The sequence below is a fragment of the Sapajus apella genome, unplaced genomic scaffold (assembly GCF_009761245.1).
Source record: "Sapajus apella isolate SASKATOON/1434 unplaced genomic scaffold, GSC_monkey_1.0 scaffold12, whole genome shotgun sequence".
Classification (NCBI taxonomy): domain Eukaryota; kingdom Metazoa; phylum Chordata; class Mammalia; order Primates; family Cebidae; genus Sapajus; species Sapajus apella.
Window position 1 is genome coordinate 28608896 of NW_022436952.1, and position 18651 is coordinate 28627546.

An 18651-nucleotide genomic window follows, 5' to 3' on the forward strand; every position below is an offset into this window, starting at 1 on the left:
GTTTTTATTTACTTATTTTGAGACAGAGTCTCCCTCTGTTGCCCAGGCTGGAGTGCAGTGGCAGGATCTCAGCTCACTGCAACTTCCACTTCCCAGGTTCAATTGATTCTCCTGCCTCAGCCTCCCAAGTAGCTGGGATTACAGGTATCTGCCACCATGCCCGGCTAATTTTTGTATTTTTAGTAAAGACAGGGTTTCACCATATTGGCCAGGCTGGTCTTGAACTCCTGAACTCAGGTGATCCACCTGCCTTGGCTTTCCAAAGTGCTGGGATTACAGGCATGAGCCACCGTGCCCGGCCAACAATGTGTGTGTAACATTTTTATTTATTTCCATTTCTTCCTAAAAATCCCATATAACTCCTGCCCGAACACATGCATAGCCTCCCTCACGATCAACATCTCCCACCAAAATGGTACATTTACCACAACTGATGAATCTACATTGACACATCATCATCATCCAAAGTCCATAAATTACTCTTTAAATCACACAAAATGTCATTTTTACAGAATATAAGTGGTTACTGATATATTCTTTGTGGGCTGAAAATATTTATTTCTTCTCTTTCCCTCCTCCCCATGATTCCATTCCCCTCACAACTGGGATCTCCCTCTATTCCACTATGCTTCTCCGTTCTCTTAGTCCTGTCTCTCTGTCTCTTCTGCTCCCTTCTGCAATCCTCTGTCCGACCTTTTCTTCTGGGTCTTCCTCCTTTCTTCGCTTCTGTCTCCCTGTCTCCCCCTTCTTTTTGAAAAGATTGACATTCAAACAGAAAAGTCAATCAAATGTTACTTCCTACCTGGTAGGTTTTGAGTAGATTCTACCTGCCACTGGGGTCCTGAGGATGGTGCTCAAGTCAGGGGGTCCAGGCAATGGGAGGGCAACATTTTGGAGAATGGAGACCCTTTTAGATGTGAGGTCGAGGAAGGCGTTTCAGCCTGAGGGAAGCAGTGGAACAAAGATCCGAGCAGTCTCTCAGGGAGAGAGAAATGAGTAGAGGAGCCCTTACCTCATCGGATCTGGGGATTGCTGTCTCCTGGTGCCGGCACTCAGTTATAAAGTTGATTTGAGCTCCTGGATTGAATGAGTCCTGGTTGCCTAATTGACTTAGATATGTGGACTTTGGGTTTGAATTAGGTTTAATAAGATTTAATTGCTTCAAAGGGCTTTATAAGAATTCATTTTTTCCTTCAAATCTGATTTCAAATGCTACCTACTTTATGACGCCTTCTCTGACTTTGATGTTCTTCTTCTGGTGCTCTTATTGTGGCATAGTAGATACATACCTCATTCAAGCAACTATCCCGTTGTATTTTACCTTATTCTGTAGGAAATGTTTCCTTTAGTGCCTCTCTTCAGGCATCTTGAGGGACAGGCGGGTATCTTATTCCTATTTGTATCCCAGGCCTAGAGCAAGAACACACTCAATTGAGCCAGCAGGTTCTCAATAATTTTTTTTTTAAATTATATTAATAATTAACATTAAGTAAGCACTGTGGCAAGCACTGTACCTACATTGTTTCATTCACCAGGCACTTTAGGAGAAAAGTACTTTTATTACCCCCATTTTACAATAACTGAGAGTAAGAGAAATTAGTTTGATCTAAGGTCAAATTTGATCTCAGGCTATCTAGTGAGGGGCAGAACTTTTTCTCCAGGCTTTGGGCTTCAGATCTGGGCTCTTCCCCACCACAGATGAATAAATGGATGAATGAGAACTTCTTTTCATTTTATGACTGAAGAAGTGATATAGAAGAGTTTACCATTCATTTTACAGATACAATCATGTATCTGTAATACATAATACATAATTATGTATCTGTAATACTTAAAATTATCTGTAATACTTAAAGATCTAACTCACCGATGTTTCTAACTTCTGAATCATATTTTTCTTCTTCTTCATTTCATGTAATCCTACAACCCTCAGAGAAACTGTCTTGAACTCTTATATTGAAATGTAACCCAGCCAAGCACTGGGTGTTTTATGGGAAATGGAAGGAATCTTTTGCTTGGTTCTTACTTCTTAACACCCAGTCATTTGTAAATATACAAATACCAAGCACCTACTGTGTGCTAGGATCTTTTTTTAGGCACTAGAGAGACACAAGTAAACAAAAAAAAGTACTGAGACCTTTACATACACTAGTTCTCCTGCTCCTCACAATAACTATATGAGGTAATGATGACAACAATAATAGTTAACTCTTAACAATGCTTATCTGTGCAGGGCACTGGGCAACCTGCTTAATTTGTATTAACTTATTACAATAAGCCTGTGGGGTAAGGGGTATGTTTTCCCCATTTTACAGATGAGGACACAGACACAGAGCAGGAAGTGACTTGCTCAAGCGTGGAACACAGGCAGTGTGGCTCTAATTCCCAGCCTATTAACTACAGGGCAATATTTTGTTTCTTAAGTTTCTATCTTCATATCACAACTTTAAGGTGGCTGAGTCTTGTCTCCGTCCAGATCGTCTGACTCCCAAGTTTGGTTTGCGCTGCACCCCAGCAGCCTCGCGAAATAAATGAGAATGTCTTGGAATTTTTGCCAACACTTTCTCTTCCAAAGAACTCAAGCTGATTTCTACGTAATTCTCATTGATTTGTGAAATGAACCTTCCTGGACTGTAAATTTCCTTGCAAATACAGGGCCAGGGCCCCGGGTCATTTTACACTGGCCGGGGCACCCAGCAGATGGCGCTATGTTAGTAGCCACCAGCTGGCTGCCCCGTCCCCGGGGCTCACCGCCTCGGCCGAAAGCTTCCCGGCGCTCCCTCGCTCACTTCTCTCTCCCCCTCCCCACGGAGCCCGGGCACACGTGACCTCAAGGCGGCCAATGGGCGAGCAGAGAGGGCGAGCTGGTCCCTGTGGCCGCCATTAAAGCGAAGGGAAAACCCGTGAATTCGGATTAAAGGGGGAAAAACACCGCCCGCTGGGCCCACAAAATGGGGGAGACTACGGCGTCCAGGCGGTGAGGCCGCAGGAGGGCAGACGTTAGGCCGGCTCGGCTCGGGGACGACACGGAGACAGAGCCAGAGAATGGTGTGAGCCCGCAGACGCCGCCACCACCTCCGCCGCTGAGGAGACTCTGGGCTTAAGGACATCGCTGCTGCCGGGCCGGGGGCCTGGGCTTCTCTCCCGGTTCTCGCCCTTCCCGCCCCTGTGCGGGCGCCTCCCCGCCCGGGAGAACCCTCCAGGGCTTGGGCTCTGCCGTCTTGGACTCGATTTTGATTATTTATTGTGTAATTTATTTTTTTGCGGTAGGGGCACACATCCCATCCGTCCCCCGGAGAGGGACCAGCGTCCGCGGGCTCCGCAGTCCGGCCCGCCAGGCGAGCGCGGCGCGGCCCTCCCGCCTCCGGCCCTCGGCCCCGGGCGGCTGGGTGCCGGCCGGGCGGCGGGGGCTGCTCCCGGCGGCGGCGGCGGCGGCGGGGGGTGGGTGGGGAGGGCGGGCGGCCCGGCGGCCTCCTCTTCCACCGCCCCCCCAACCTCTACCCCCCCCCGCCCTCCCCGGTGTCTGTGTTTCTCTCTCTGGTCGGAGGCGGCGGTAATGGCGGATGGTGGGTTGTGGCGCCGGCGGCGGCTGCTGTGAGGGACGATGAGTGCCTCCTTCGTGCCGAACGGGGCCAGCCTGGAAGATTGTCACTGTAACCTCTTCTGCCTGGTGAGTGCCGGGGCCGGCGGGCGCCGAGGGAGGGGGCCGTGAGGTGCGCCCTTGGGCCGTGGGGGAGAGGGCCGGGTCTGGTCCTGATGCCCGAGTCCCCGGGCGAGGCCCAGCCGGAGCCGGCGCCCTGCGAAGCTCCGCGGGCAACCCCAGGAGACGGCGTTCGCTCTCCCACGGTGCCGGGCTCTGTTTGGGGAGTGTTGGCATTTTTTCTCGTCTTGTTTCGGACTCTCCTCTCACCCTAGTCTCGACCTCAACTTGGGCTCCTGATCTGGCAGGACACTAACCTTTCCCTCTGTCTTGCTTAACTGTTGCTTTTTTCCTTATTGGCTCCATACTGTATCCCTGTTTCACGCTTTCCATTATTGCCCCTGCTCCCCACTGCCTTTATGTCTCACCCTGGTAATTTGGTTTCCTCATGTAAACAGGACCTCAGAACTTATGCCCTAGAAACCTGTCTTCGTTTTACTTTTTTTTTTTTTTTTTTGGTGTAAGTCAAGCTAAGGCAAGATTAGTTTCTTCTTTGGGTGACTTCAGATCTCTCTGTAAAAACCAGTGGGTGCCCTTTCATATGTTTTCTTTTTAAACTTTGAAAACAGTTTGCCATTTTTGACAATTTCTAGCCATCTTGCTTTTATTAGAACATAATGTTTTTGTGAGAGTGGAGGGGGCTGATGGACGAGGTGCTGTGATTTTTGCACTGTTTCTACATTTATTGTGTTTTGCTTGCTTTTTTAGAACGTTTTGAGCATGCTGCTCCTTGTTTGATTGAAATGGAAAGTCGGGGGAAGCTGGATGTAGGGATGACCATTGTGTAGGTTAGCTCGGGTCTGGTAACATCCAACAGTTAAACGACTTTCAGAAGTACCAACTGTTGCAAATAACTTGTCCTGTATGGGACAGTAGCTGAGCTTCATCAATGACTTTAAGTTTGCGTGACTTTATTTTTTCATCTTCTCCCTTGTGCTATGAGAAGTATTTTAAAGAGTATATGATAGGTAAGTGAGTCAAGTGGGCGGAGCACAACTAGTTGGCAAGTGTAAACTGCCAGTCATGTATCAGCAGTTTCATTTTTGGCACCTTATGCTTTGCTCCTTTAAGTTAGATTAAATAATTATTGAATTTCTCTTGTCGAATTTCTTTCCGGATGCTAAATTGAGATCTTTAATACTCTTACATGTTTTTCTTTTCAATGTCCGTTAATCAGCATCTCTTCACATATAGTAAGACATACACCAGGTTTTATATTTCTATCTTATCCATCTCAGTCTATTTTTGGTACTTTTAGGATCAGGTTCTTTGAAGATAGACTAGCACAAATCTCACAGTTCTTTGTGAGCGGCTATTTGACTTTTCCGATTCGGTGTGTGTGAAGAATTAACATGGATTTTTTTCAGGACTTGTTCAGATGTCTTTTTGTTAGAGACATTACTTCTGTAAATGTGGAATAAAAACCCATGATAGGGTCTTTAATCATTGATTCTCAGTTAAAAGTTTCACACCAATGAACAAATGTGACCAGTTAGGGCAGAGAAAAATGTATGTTCTGTGTACATGTTGAAGTGTACGTCTATATTTAACTTCATTCAGTTTCTTTTGTCTCTACTGGGGTACATATTTGCTTATTAATCAGTGACATGGTGGTGGTTGTTAATTTTTAACACTCTTCTTTTCCCTAAAATTCTTGGTTGTTGAATTATAAAATCTTTTTTTGTCCTAATTTGCATTCAATGTCTCTAGCATACATTGAAAAATTGTAATGCCTTAATGAAATAAGAGACGTCATACTGAGTACTTTTGACTTCGAGTGTATGTGCAATAATAAAACATCATACTTTCTTTCCTTCAGGCTGACTTGACGGGAATTAAATGGAAAAGATATGTATGGCAAGGCCCAACTTCTGCCCCTATTCTGTTTCCTGTGACAGAAGAAGATCCCATTTTGAGCAGTTTTAGTCGCTGCCTTAAGGCAGATGTACTTGGTGTTTGGCGGCGAGATCAAAGACCTGGAAGAAGAGAATTGTGGATATTTTGGTGGGGTGAAGACCCCAATTTTGCTGACCTTATTCACCATGACTTAGCAGGTGAAAGCAACTTACCATTCTAATGATATAGCAACATTGTATACTTCTCCCAAAATATTATTTGTATTACAAATTCAGTTTGTTTGTTAGAGGATGCTTTCTAATCATCATGCCACTGAGGTAGGAGGCCAGATAAAAATTCAGCTTCATGTTTTATTTCACCATGATTATTTTATTTTACTTATATTATCCATGTTGTTATAGCTGAGTTTTTAATGCTTGAATGACTTTCTCCTTCCACCACCCCTCTTCCTGACAGGTAGTTAGGGCCCAGGGGAGGCATGTTATATTAATCTGAAAAAGTGGAATCAGGAAACAAAGTCCTAACAAAGTCATGTAATAGTTTTGAAGCCAAATGTAACTTTTGAGTCATTTCAGCCACTGCTGAAGTTGAGTCTTTTGCATGAATAGGCAGATAATTCTAAAGGTACTGGAAATGTATCTCTCTCTCTCTCTCTCTGTCTGTCTGTCTCTCTCTCTCTCTCTCTCTGTGTGTGTGTGTTTTAAAGGCGTAAAAGTATTTTGTTACTGTCATTTGTGTTTGATTAACATATGAAGGCATATGTTAATTTAGTTATTTTTGGAAAGTGACTCATACACTGTTCTGTCAAACATAATAAGAGACAAGTGCCAACTTGTTTAGCTTTTATAGGATGTGGGATCATAATCTAAAAGGTTACACAAACAATTTTATTGTGAGCAAATCAATATGATTACTTCCTTATTTTCTTGACTTTTAGGACCAAATGCTACTTTAGAAAGAGAAACTATAGCTTTTCATATAATTACTGAAGCTTTAAACTGTCAAAGTCAGTATTAACTGAATCTTAGATAATAGGAATGTAGATGATTAGTTCTATGTTATATGATACCAAAGACTTCAGTGAGATAGTTTATGATTCTTGACAGATAAATTTAGGATTTCTAGATAATTTTTTTAAAGTTCTTATTTGAAATTGAGTACTCTGAACTTTCTATTATTGTCCGTTTGACCTATAGCATCTATTTTATTTTTGGATAGAATGTATTATAAGTGTCTGTATCTTGAACTGGTACTTAGTAAGATCAACATTTATGTAGGAATGTATGTGTTACATTTGTTTTGATAATTGCTCTTTACATTATAATGAACACACTCTCCAGTGTTATTTTTTGGAGCGATTGCAATTCTTTAAGAAAGCTTTCCAGCTTATGTAGTTTTTCTACTAAGATCCCTGCCGCAGAGTCCTTAGTTCTGTGTGTTCAACGTAGTTCTAAATGTGTAAAATGATGTGTTTGTGTATACATACATATGTACGTACATATAATGTACGTACATATAGTGGTTTTAGCATAGACGATGCTTTCTAATCATCATGCCAAAAGCTAAGCCCGCCAGCTTCCTTTCTCTTTCATTGACTTGGATATAGTATTTGAGTTATTCTAATCACTAAGTGCTCATAAAAATCACCTTACTAGAATGTTTGGAGACTGTATAACATTGTTGAAAAACTGTAAACTATTGATAAACTATACTTGTTGATAAAACATTGAAAAAGCTATAATGCTGACTTAGGGGCTTTGGTCTTCTTAAAGTTGACAGAGCATCTAATCAGACTAAACACATCTTTTTTTAAGATTCCACGAAATACACTTTGCAGACTCAAAGATAGTTTTAAGAGATATATAATGTTTGATTTTTTTCTTCTTTTTTTCTTTTTAAGTAGAGATGGGGTCTTACTGTGTTGACTAGGCTGGTCGAACTCCTGGCCTCAAGTGGTCTTCCCATCTCGGCCTCCTAAAGTACTGGGATTACAAGTGTGAGCCACTGCACCTGGCCTAGTTTTACAATACTAGAATAATATTGCGAAAGTTAAAAGGCTATTAAAGTTAGATGTGAGCACTTTGATGTAAATTGTTAAAACAGTCGAGTTTTTTTTCTAGGTTTCATGTTACCAGTCAGATACGTTTTCTCTACTGAAACTAGGTTTCTTTCTTAAAGAAAGAAAAGTCTTTCTTTAAGACATTTAAGAAAAATGTCTTAAATATTTTTAGCTTTGGTTTTTAGCATAATTTTCAAAAATGGTAGTTACTGGTACCTTTGAAATAGACGGTAATTGTGAACGTGAATTAAAGTAATTTTGGGGCCGGGCACGGTGGCTCACGCCTGTAATCCCAACATTTTGGGAGGCTGAGGCAGGCGGATCATAAAGTCAGGAGTTGAAGACCAGCCTGGCCGACATGGTGAAACCCCATCTGTACTAAAATTACAAAAATTAGTTGGGCATAGTGGCACATGCCTATAATCCCAGCTACTTGAGAGGCTGAGGCAGGAGAATTGCTTGAACTGGGACCCAAGAGGCAGAGGTTGCAGTGAGCCGAGATCGTGCCACTGCACTCCAGCCTGGGCTACAGAGCGAGACTCAGTCTCAAAAAAAGTAATTTTGAGAGGTTGGGTTTTAACTGCTGTCAGATTGTACTGAATGCTATTGAATAGTAAATTACTTTTTTTTTTCTTAAGGCAGAGTCTCACTCTGTTACCCAGGCTGAAGTGCATTGGTGCGATCTTGGCTCACTGCAACTTCCACCTTTTGGAAGCGATTCTTGTGCCTCAGCCTCCCAAGCAGCTGAGACTACAGTCATGTGCCGTCACACCTGGCTAATTTTTTGTATTTTTACTAGAGATGGGGTTTCACTGTGTTAGCCAGCATGGTCTTGATCTCCTGACCTCATGATCCATCTGCCTCACCCTCCCAAAGTGCTGGGGTTACAGGCGTGAGCCACTGTGCCCGGCCAATATAACTTTTTTTTTCTTTCGCGACGGAGTCTCGCTTTGTCACCCAGGCTGAAGTGTAATGGTGTGATTTCGGCTCACTGCACCTCCCAGGTTTAAGTGATTCTCCAGTCTCAGCCTCCCAAGTAGCTGGGATTATAGATTATAGGCGCATGCCACCACGCCTGGTTAAGTTTTTGTATTTTTAGTAGAGATGGAGTTTCACCGTGTTTCCCTAGGCTGGTCTTGAACTTCTGAGCTCAGGCAGTCCACCTGCCTCAGCATCCCAAAGCGCTAGGATTACAGGCATGAGCCACTGCTATCATAAATAACTTTTAACAATTTATCAGAGTGGAAGTGATTGAAATAGTAAACTGAAATACAATTAGGAGTGGTATGTGATCATATTTACTGTTCCAAAGCCTGTCCTGCACTGTTTTAGTTTGCATAGTCAGTGGTATTTATATGTTTTAGCTTTCTTTAAAAATCTGTTATTTACTTTAGAATGTTGTTACTCAAATCAGACATACCTTAAAGAATAATAAGGTCTTTTCAGATGGAATATATTTGTCTTGCCCTTTTCTTTGCTCTGGGGACAGCGTCTGCCTCCCTCTTGGGGTAATTAGTCTGCCTCTGTCTCTCAAGCTAACCCCTTTTTCATTTCTTCCCATCTGTGGCTCTCTATTTCCTTCCTTTAAGCTCCCCTGAGAAGAGAGCAGCTGGACAGTACAGGGTAGCATCAGCTGCTGGAGGCAGTCCTGAGTTCCAAGAGGTGTAGCACTGAGGAAAGGGGAACCGGAAGGACCCAGGTGGTAGCTAAAAAGCTGGTTAATTTAGCTTGAGCCTGCTCTTCACAGGCAGTGTCCTTCTGTTTGGTTCAGCACCCACCACATCTTGTTACTGAAGTGTTTTTTATTATGGTGATAATATTGCCCTTGTTTTTCTTGGTAGTGGGGGAAGAGGGAAAGCATTCCTTTTTTCAAAAATTATAACTTTCAGTTTTTCTTAACTGGAATATTCAATAACAAAAATACAGAATTGCCTTTGTTTAACCTCGTTAGCTCCTTTATGTCATGCAGTGTATTTTAAAAAATAAACTTTAATGAACCAATATTGATACTTTATTATTAATGAAAGTGTATACTTTATTTGAATTTCCTTTTTTTTTTTTTTTTTTTTTTTCTAATAACCTTTTTTTTCTTTTTTTTTTTTTATAAATGTCTATTTTTTTTTTATTTTTTTTTTTTTTTTTTTTTTTTTTTGCCTAATAGCCCTTTTTTCCCTAGGATTCCATCTAAGATACCCATATTACATTTAATTGTCATGTTTCCTTAGGCTTTGCTGGACTGTGACAGTTTCTCAGACTTTCCTTGGGTTTGATGATTTAGACAGTTGTGGAGTCTGCTCAGATTCCATAGTGCATTTTAAATTTCAGTCTCTCACTCTTATGTCACTTAGCACTTGTTTAGGTTACCTTCCTTTCAAGTTTAGCTGATGTGTAGAAATAGAATGTAAACTGATTTTATTGCTGACTGGCAAAGATCAGTTACAGCAAATCAAATCTGATTTAATACATATTTTAAACAGTTACTCATTTTGTTAGCAGTAAGTCAATACTATTGAGCAAAGTAATTTGCAAAGGCTGGATGATTTTTGGATCAGGATTTGTGCTAACTAGTATTAACCTAACCATAACATTCCAGAAGGATATTTGTTCAAAAATCTCTTGAATTCCAAAACTAAACATAGATTATTTTTTTTTTTGCTTTTTGCTTTTTGCTTTATCCTCTATAGGATAATGGAGAGTTGAATCCGTGTTGATATGTTTTGATACAAAGAGGGTTAGGAATAAAACTCCTTTCTGATTACAACCTTTTTTAAAAAAATTAAATTTTGTAGCTGACTTTGTTTAGTGGTTGTGTAATAGTGGGTGATGGGTATAAAATTGGTGATGGGAAAATCTTAGCTCAGTCCCTCTGGTCAAAAATCTCTATAGTGGATAGGACTGGTACTTTTAAGTGTACTGTTAATTTGCTTCAGAGACAGATTGTTTCATTTTCATTAGTGTGTTCTTGAAGGAGAGTTTTCTGTATATTTTAATTCTGTGTTCTAACCTTTTTGGAATTCGATTGCTGTCATTGCTTTTATTCTTTCCATTTAAATAAAAATAAAAGCAAAAACTGCGTCCTCTCCCGTTTGTCATCTTAAAAAAATCATAGCAAGTTAGACTATGATGAGACTCTTTGAGAAAACTGATACCTTGTGAACTAAAAAAAAAAAACTCAGGGCTAAAAATATTTGTTCTTTTTCCTGGCTCCTGAGGTCTGTAAAGTGAATTTTAGTAACATGTCCAGATAGTGTCATTATACCAGAATTTCATCATAATGAATTGTGCTCAAACTAAGTGGACTGTTGTTCTGAATTTAATTTTGGATGTTTTTATTGAAGGAGATTAACTATAGTGGACTTTAACCTTAAACGACAGCTGTTAATAGAATTGACAAATAGATAAACAGCAGCCAGGCATAGGAATCTAGTCCTAGCCAAACTAAAACATTGTTTTGTGCCCTAGATAGTCTAAAGAGAGTAATTCATTTCTACTGCTGTAAAATTTGCTTGTGATGTGACCCAACTCTTAAAATTGGCTAGTCTTCTAGGTGACAACTTCATTTGCTATATTTCTTCGGCATACTGTTCTTTTTGATCAAGTGTATCTTCTAAGTTTTCAGGTTAAACATAACATACTAGGCTGTTTTTAAATGAGTTTTTCAAGTTTTGCCATAGATGATGATGCAACCAACTTAAGGCTCTCAGTATATTTGTTGAATGTATGGGTTATTAATGGTTATTCAGGAGAAATACTGATCTAGTGTTTAAACATTTATTTTTATTTTTTAGGAAATACGTGGTATTTTCTACCATGTTAATTTTGGAGCCATTATTCATTAGCATATGTTACACTTTAATAGCTTAGCAAAATGACATAGGAGAAGATTCCCTTTTTACCAGTTCTTCCCTATGGAGATATTTAAAGCTGTCAGTTTTGAGAAAAATGTTTAGTGCAGGGTATATCTGTTTTTTTGGTTTTGGGTTTTTTTTTTCCTCATTGATAGAGAATTATTTTGATGACCTATCACATACTTTGGCACCACTGTAATCTGTATCTTCAGGAAAAAAATATGGTAATCAGATTTAGCATTTGTGCTTTTATGTTTTCTTCCAATAAATACTCCATAAAAATTACAAGAAACACCAATGATTAAAAACTGTGATGCTAATAGTAGCAGAAAAGTACTAAGAATGCAGAGTTGAAACTTGTTGTTTTCTCAGACATAGAGCTACAAGAAGAGGAATTTTTTTTTTTTTTTTTTTTTGGAGAGATGGAGTCTCACTTTGTCACTCAGCCTGCAGTGCTTAATCATAGCTCAGTGTAGTCTCCAAATCCTGGACTCACGCAATTCTCCCACCTCAGCTTCCCCAGCAGCTGGGACTACAGGCATGTGCCACTGTGTCCCACTAACTAAAAAAAAAAGGTTTTTTATAATCCAAGCAAATATAACCCAGGAGTTCAAGACTAACCTGGCAACACAGGTTAGTCTTGAACTCCTGGCCTCAAGTGATCCTTCTGTCTTAGCTTCCCAAGTAGCTGGGATTACAGGCATGAGTCACTCACTGCACCTGGCTAGAGGAGGAAAGTATTTAAATAGATTAAGCGGACTTTTTCAATCAGGCTGTCGTTAAGTTCAAAAGAGGTAGGTAAAGATTTGCCGAGTGTTCTCTTCTCCCACACCTCCCTATTATAATGCTAGTGTTGAGATTCAAGAACTTGTTTTAATTAGTGTAAGTACTACATATCACTATGTGTTGGGTGGGTTGGTTGTATCATTTCACTTTTCATATCTGAATACAACATATAGAAAGTGCTTTTATTATGGTTATTAGATTGTCAGAATATGAGAAGCTTGGATTAGTAGGCTTCTTGATTCTAAATGATTCCCAACAAAACCAAAAACCTTCAGACTTTTTATTGAGTGTCATTAGGACTTACTCTCATATTTCTCAGCAACGAAATATGAAATTATATTACTTTAGTGTAATGGTTGCTTAATTGCTTGCCATATAGTTGAAGATAAACTTCACATGTTGGAGTTAGAAAACCACAACAGGTGGTGTCTACTTCTTGGTTTTATGTGTTAAATGAGACACTAAATGTCTCACATTTAATGTCTCATTTAGTGTTAATGAGAATTGTGGGCATTTGGGGACATAAGATGCCCACTCCCTCTGAAAGTATTAGAATAACAAGGGAGAAATGCTTGAAGATTAATACTGATTACTTTTCTAAACCATATTCAGTATTCTTTTTTTTTTTGAGTTGGAGTCTTGCTCTGTCACCAAGCTGGAGTGCAGTGGTGTGATCTTGGTTTACTGCAACCTCCGCTTCCTGGTTCAAGTGATTCTCTTACCTTAGCCTCCCAGGTAGCTGGGACTACAGGTGCATGCCACGACACCTGACGAATTTTTATATTTTTAGTAGAGATGGGGTTTCACCATGTTGGCCAGGCTGGTCTTGAACTCCTGACCTCAGATGATCCTCTTGCCTTGGCCTCCCAAAGTGCTCGGATTACAGGCATTAGCCACTGCACATGGCCTCACATTCAGTATTCTTAAATAATTTAATAGATTTTAAAAAATACTTTTTAGAATTTCCTGTGAAAATTTATTAATGTGTTTTAGCTTTTACTATTGCAAATTTTTTTTTCCTTTTTTTTTTTTTTTTTTTTTTTGGCAGAGTTTTGCTGTGTTGCCCAACGATCTTAGCTCACTGCAACTTCCGCCTCTCAGGCTCAAGTGATTCTTGTCCCTCAGCCTCCTGAGTAGCTGGGCCTACGGGCATGCACCACTACTTCCAGCTAATTTTTATATTTTTAGTAGAGACTAGGGTTTACCATGTTGGCCAGGCTGGTCTCAAACTCCTGACCTCCAGTGATCCACTTGTCTCAGCCTCCTAATGTGCTGGGATTACAGGTGTGAGCCACCACGTGTGGTCAAGGTTTATTTACTGTTTTAGGAAGAAGGCAAAGTCATTCTCTAGTTTTAAATGAATAATTTACTTGAAATTTATAGCAACTGTACAACTTACAAATGGTAACTGTGTCTTCAAATGGTTTATTTGAAGTTTATAGCAACTCTACAACTTTGATACTTATAAATGCTAACTGTCTTGGGTCTTTGATGCTTTAAAACTTACAAGTAGTTAGGAAAAAGATTTTGGTAATGGCTTTGTATGCAGAACAAGTGTTATAACCATCAGAAGGTAGGGATTTTTGAAATAAAAGGTGATAAAAATAAAATATACTAAATTGATTATAAAGCGGTGAAGAATTGGGAGATATTCCTAACATAATTCTGCTGGAATTAAGAACATGTATATTCTAGCAGTCATAAGTCTCATAATTTGAGGTAAAAGTCTTAATGTAGCTACTTAAGTTTGAAATTGTAGGACCTCATTAAATTGAAAGCAGATCAACTGAGAAAGATTATTTTCTTTTTTTTTTTGTCATCAACTCACAAATATGCTTGTGATCTAGAACTTTTAATTAAGGGAAGTCACTTTGTACCACTTCTCTCTTCTCCTGGCCTAAAATTTTCTTTAATAAAGTGAAACCCATAAATGTTTTGGTTTTAAATGGAAGTAGATAAGGGTATATCTGATATAATCGAATGTGAAGTTTTCCTATTTAATAATGACTTAAAAAGTTATTCACATTCTGAAATATTGTCATTTTCTAAAGCTTATTCCACTTTTTTTTTTCCCTAAGCTTACCTTTTTTTTTTTTTTTTTTTTTTTTAAGACTGAGTCTCGCCGGGCGCGGTGGCTCACGCCTGTAATCCCAGCACTTTGGGAGGCCGAGGCGGGTGGATCACGAGGTCAAGTGATCGAGACCATCCTGGTCAACACGGTGAAACCCCGTCTCTACTAAAAAACTACAAAAAATTAGCTGGGCATGGTGGTGCGTGCCTGTAATCCCAAGCTACTCAGGAGGCTGAGGCAGGAGAATTGCCTGAACCCGGGAGGCGGAGGTTGCGGTGAGCCGAGATCGCGCCATTGCACTCCAGCCTGGGTAACATGAGCGAAACTCCGTCTCAAAAAAAAAAAAAAAAAAAAAAAACACTGAGTCTCGCTTTGTCCCAGGCTGGAGTACAGTGGCACAATCTTGGCTCACTGTAACCTCTGCCTCCCAGGTTCAAGTGATTCTCCCACCTCAGCCTCCCAAGTAGCTGGGATTACAGGGCTGCACTATCACTCCTGGCTAATTTCTGTATTTGTAGTGGAAATGAGGTTTCACCATGGTGGCAAGACTGGTCTCGAACTCCTGACCTCAGGTGATCTGCCTGTCTCAGCCTCCCAAAGTACTGGGATTACAGGCATGAGCATCATAAAGCTTATTTAAAAAAAAAAAAAGTTGCTTTGAAAGATTTGACTATCATTTAGGAAAAAACAATATCAACATTAGCCTTTGTAGTGGCACAGAATTTCTAGTGCAGTTAAAGTCCACTGTCATTATGCTTTTTAGTTAATGCTTATTCTACCCATTTGTTGTATAAGTTGTCCATATAAAGCATGTGTTACTCTTAATACATGTCTCTGCTTTTATTCAAAAGCCCATATTGTGTCTCTTATTTTTTCTATGGGCATAGTCTATGCATTTTTGGTGTCAAATTGAGAAAGTTTTGTCTTTTATTTTTACTTAAAAATTGAACATGGATTGCTCATATTTTATAAAGTGTTTATGAAGGGTATATAGGCTCTAGAAGGATGGTCAATTACATTTGGACGAAGCAATTTAAAATCTTGTAATGAAAGTTAAAATGCTGAAGTGGTATCATTATTTGTAGCAGGATTTATTGGATACTTTGTGACCAATATGAAATGGATAGAGTCCAAAAAATTTTTTTCTGACCTACACCCAGATTTATCTCAAAATGACTGTGTTATGTTTTTTTGGTAAATTAACTTAGAGTGATTAATAGATTTGCTGGCAAAATTGAAACTTTATACTTAGTGAAGATAGTTATAATTTTATATGACAGAAGTGCCATTTACAATTTAAGTCTTTAAATTTTTAAATTTCTCCCCCAAGTAAAGGATCCTATACTGAATAATAATCATGGGAATCATTTGGTTGAAATTAGACCTAAGGTGGCTGATAGTGCACTGCTTGTTAGGCTCTGTGCCAACAGCTTCCTTTTTATTCATCTCTTAGTTTTATACTGGAGTCTTGGATTAGAATGCTTATGGACATGAAAAGTTCTGACTTTAATTATTAACTGGCTAATTTTTTTGGTAAGTGAATGACTGGGGGAATTAGGACAAAGTAACAAGTGAGCCAGCTTAAAATTTGGCATAATAAATATAGAGTGTGTTTAATATTTTCCAGGTTATACAAACAAGTGTCCTTTTCATTAATACAGAAACCAATTCAGTATGTTCATGATGTCATTACCTTTTTATAAGGTGGAAAAATACATGTCAGGTAATTTAATAGAATATATGGTATTTAGACCTTTTATTCCTTGTAGAGTAACTTTGAAACCTGATAATGTCTAGAGATATATCTAAGTGATTGTAGCTTACTATTCTGGGGTGAGCTAGTGTTGATGAATCTAGGGTTTAAACTGTAACCTTACTTGCTGGGCTTTAAATAGATATAGTGCCACTGTTTTACTTATTGTTTCCTTCATTTATCTTTTAGAAGAAGAAGATGGAGTGTGGGAGAATGGACTTTCCTATGAATGCCGTACTCTGCTTTTCAAAGCAGTTCACAATCTATTGGAACGGTGTTTAATGAACAGGAATTTTGTACGTATTGGCAAGTGGTTTGTAAAGCCTTATGAAAAAGATGAAAAACCTATAAATAAAAGGTAAGCAATCTTAAATGCTGACATATATTTCTTTAGATTTGTTTTTGTGTCTTTACAGAGAAGGTGGGATAAAACAAGCCAAAATCATACAGACATATTCAGGAGGTTATCTTTGACAAAGTACTAGATATATTCAGGTTTTTTTTTTGTTTTTTTTTTTTTAACCACTTTACCTTTCCCTCTACACACTTTAAGAATTTTCTTACAGTAGGAATAGGCTGTATTTTAATACAGTGGCCTAAATTTTGATTTGGGATGATAGACAAAACTTGGGATGAAAGCAGAGACTTAGGCCTGGAAATATCTCTCTCTTTTTTTTTTTTTTTTTTAAGTACTAGTGGAAATAAATGCACAGCACTCTGATGTTAAAGTTAAGTAATATTAACACCTGTTAAAGATAGTGCTCTGTGATTAGGTTTTGGATTAAGTTAACCCTTCTCGTTCCCAATCTCTCAAATCCCTTTAATTGAAATAATTTACATTTGTGTTTTCCATATAAGACCATTTACTCTTGGAGAGTTTATAATTTCTTGAGCAATTAATTAAGCAAATTTATGACACTAATTATTAGAGTAGTTGCAGATAGAGGCACAGAAAACTTTTGATAGATACCTCATTTTCCCAGGCAATTAAAAGCTTCAGGTTACTATACCTCTCTGTGATTTAGGTAGTCTGTCCAAAGATTAAGTTCCCAGCAGTCATTGAGCTAGTGAGGCTTCGAGAGATATGAACCAGTGGGAAGTAGGATGGGATGTGGGGAAGGGACAATTCAAAGGAACTTACTGATTTTCCTGAAAAATGTGAGAGGATATGAAGTGAACATTTGGTTGAGATTGTAATCATTTTGAGGTACCATCTTTCATGTTATATATGTGCATCTTTTTTCATGTGCATCTGGAGTTTTTAGTTTTAGTAGACTAGATGAGTAGGTAAGCCTGGATAAATAAAGGTGCTTTCATTTTTTTCTCTTTGAAAATTTAGATAAACCTTTGTTTTAACAAGGTATTTGTACAAGCTCGGAATGCATTCAGCTGCAGATGACAGAAAAACATTAACTACTTGGCTTATGTAGGGATTGATTTTTGTCAATAGCAAGGAGTATGGAGGAAGATAGTTTACTGCTGGTATGTCTGTTCAATAATGTCATCAAGGATTCAGAGTTTCCCAGAGTTTTCTGCTGTGCCATCTTTACATCCTCATGGTCCTCCTGGGTGTTGCACCTCAAGATCTCACAGTGGATTCCAGGCAGGAAGAGAAAGGAAGGGAGGAAATAAGAAGGTGTGGTACCAGAGTCATAAAGTAAATTATTTTCTGGAAACTTTAGCTGACATATTTTTGGCCATAGTAAGAGAAACAAGTGTCTTTTATTTGGAAACAACTGCTCTGAACAAAATGAAGTTTATGTTAGTAAGAAGAAAGGTGGAATAGATATTAGATAGATATCAAAGACAGAAGAATTGGAAATGGATATTGGGTAGGCAGTTAGCAATATCTGCCATATACATTGATTGATTGATTGATTCATTCATTCATTCATTTGTGACAGAGTCGCACTCTGTTGCCCAGGTCGGAGTACAGTGGTGCAGTTGCAGCTTACTGCAACTTCCACCTCCCGGGTTCAAGCAATTCTCCTGACTCAGCCTCCCAAGCAGCTAGGATTACAGGCTGGTACCATCACACCTGCCTAATTTTGTGTAATTTTAGTAGAGGCAGGGTTTCACTATGTTGCCCAGGCTGGTCTTGAACTTCTGAGCTCAGGCAGTCTGCCTGCCTCGGCCTCCTAGAGTGCTGGGATTACAGGCATGAGACACCTCTCCTGGCCCGCCATATACATTGATAATGGTTTTAAGAAGTCAAACAGATTACCAAGATTTAAAATGAAAAGCTGCGATCCTGAGTCCCAGTTAATAGATTTGCTCCTCAGAAGCAATCCCTTTTAATTACTGTTTCTTCTAAGTTACCTGTTTAAAACTTTTGAAGGAAATAACATGCTTATTTTTGAATTATCAGTTACGATTAATCTAGTGGACTTTTTTTTTTTTTTTTTTTTTTTTGGTCACAACAGCCTATCATTGGAATTCTACTGACTTTCTGTTAAGAGGTTAGCTGTCTTACTTCCCCCCACTCAACACTTGGACATTGGCACTCTTGCACGCACTTATTTTCCCTCTCCCTTCTTTCCCTTTCCTTCCTTCCTTTTTTTTTTTTTTTTTTTTTTT

The 18651-nt window shown here is 39.2% G+C and overlaps 1 protein-coding gene across 3 annotated transcripts in view; it reads left to right on the forward strand.

Annotated features, from left to right (window-relative positions):
• Nucleotides 1-3485: 3485 nt before the first annotated feature.
• The window catches only part of MED13 (mediator complex subunit 13), a 124650-nt gene continuing 109484 nt past the window's right edge, over nucleotides 3486-18651 (forward strand). Inside the window, exons 1-3 of one of the 3 annotated variants that reach the window (XR_004269702.1) lie at nucleotides 3486-3670; nucleotides 5520-5754; nucleotides 16264-16432. Coding sequence is in view for 1 of the 3 variants with exons in the window: in XM_032280728.1 (XP_032136619.1) it covers nucleotides 3605-3670; nucleotides 5520-5754; nucleotides 16264-16432 (470 nt within the window). In the remaining 2 variants the exon portion in view is untranslated. Of the gene's footprint in view, nucleotides 3671-5519; nucleotides 5755-16263; nucleotides 16433-18651 lie in introns of those variants that run through there. The other 2 variants (XM_032280728.1, XM_032280729.1) reach the window with 2 other exon arrangements.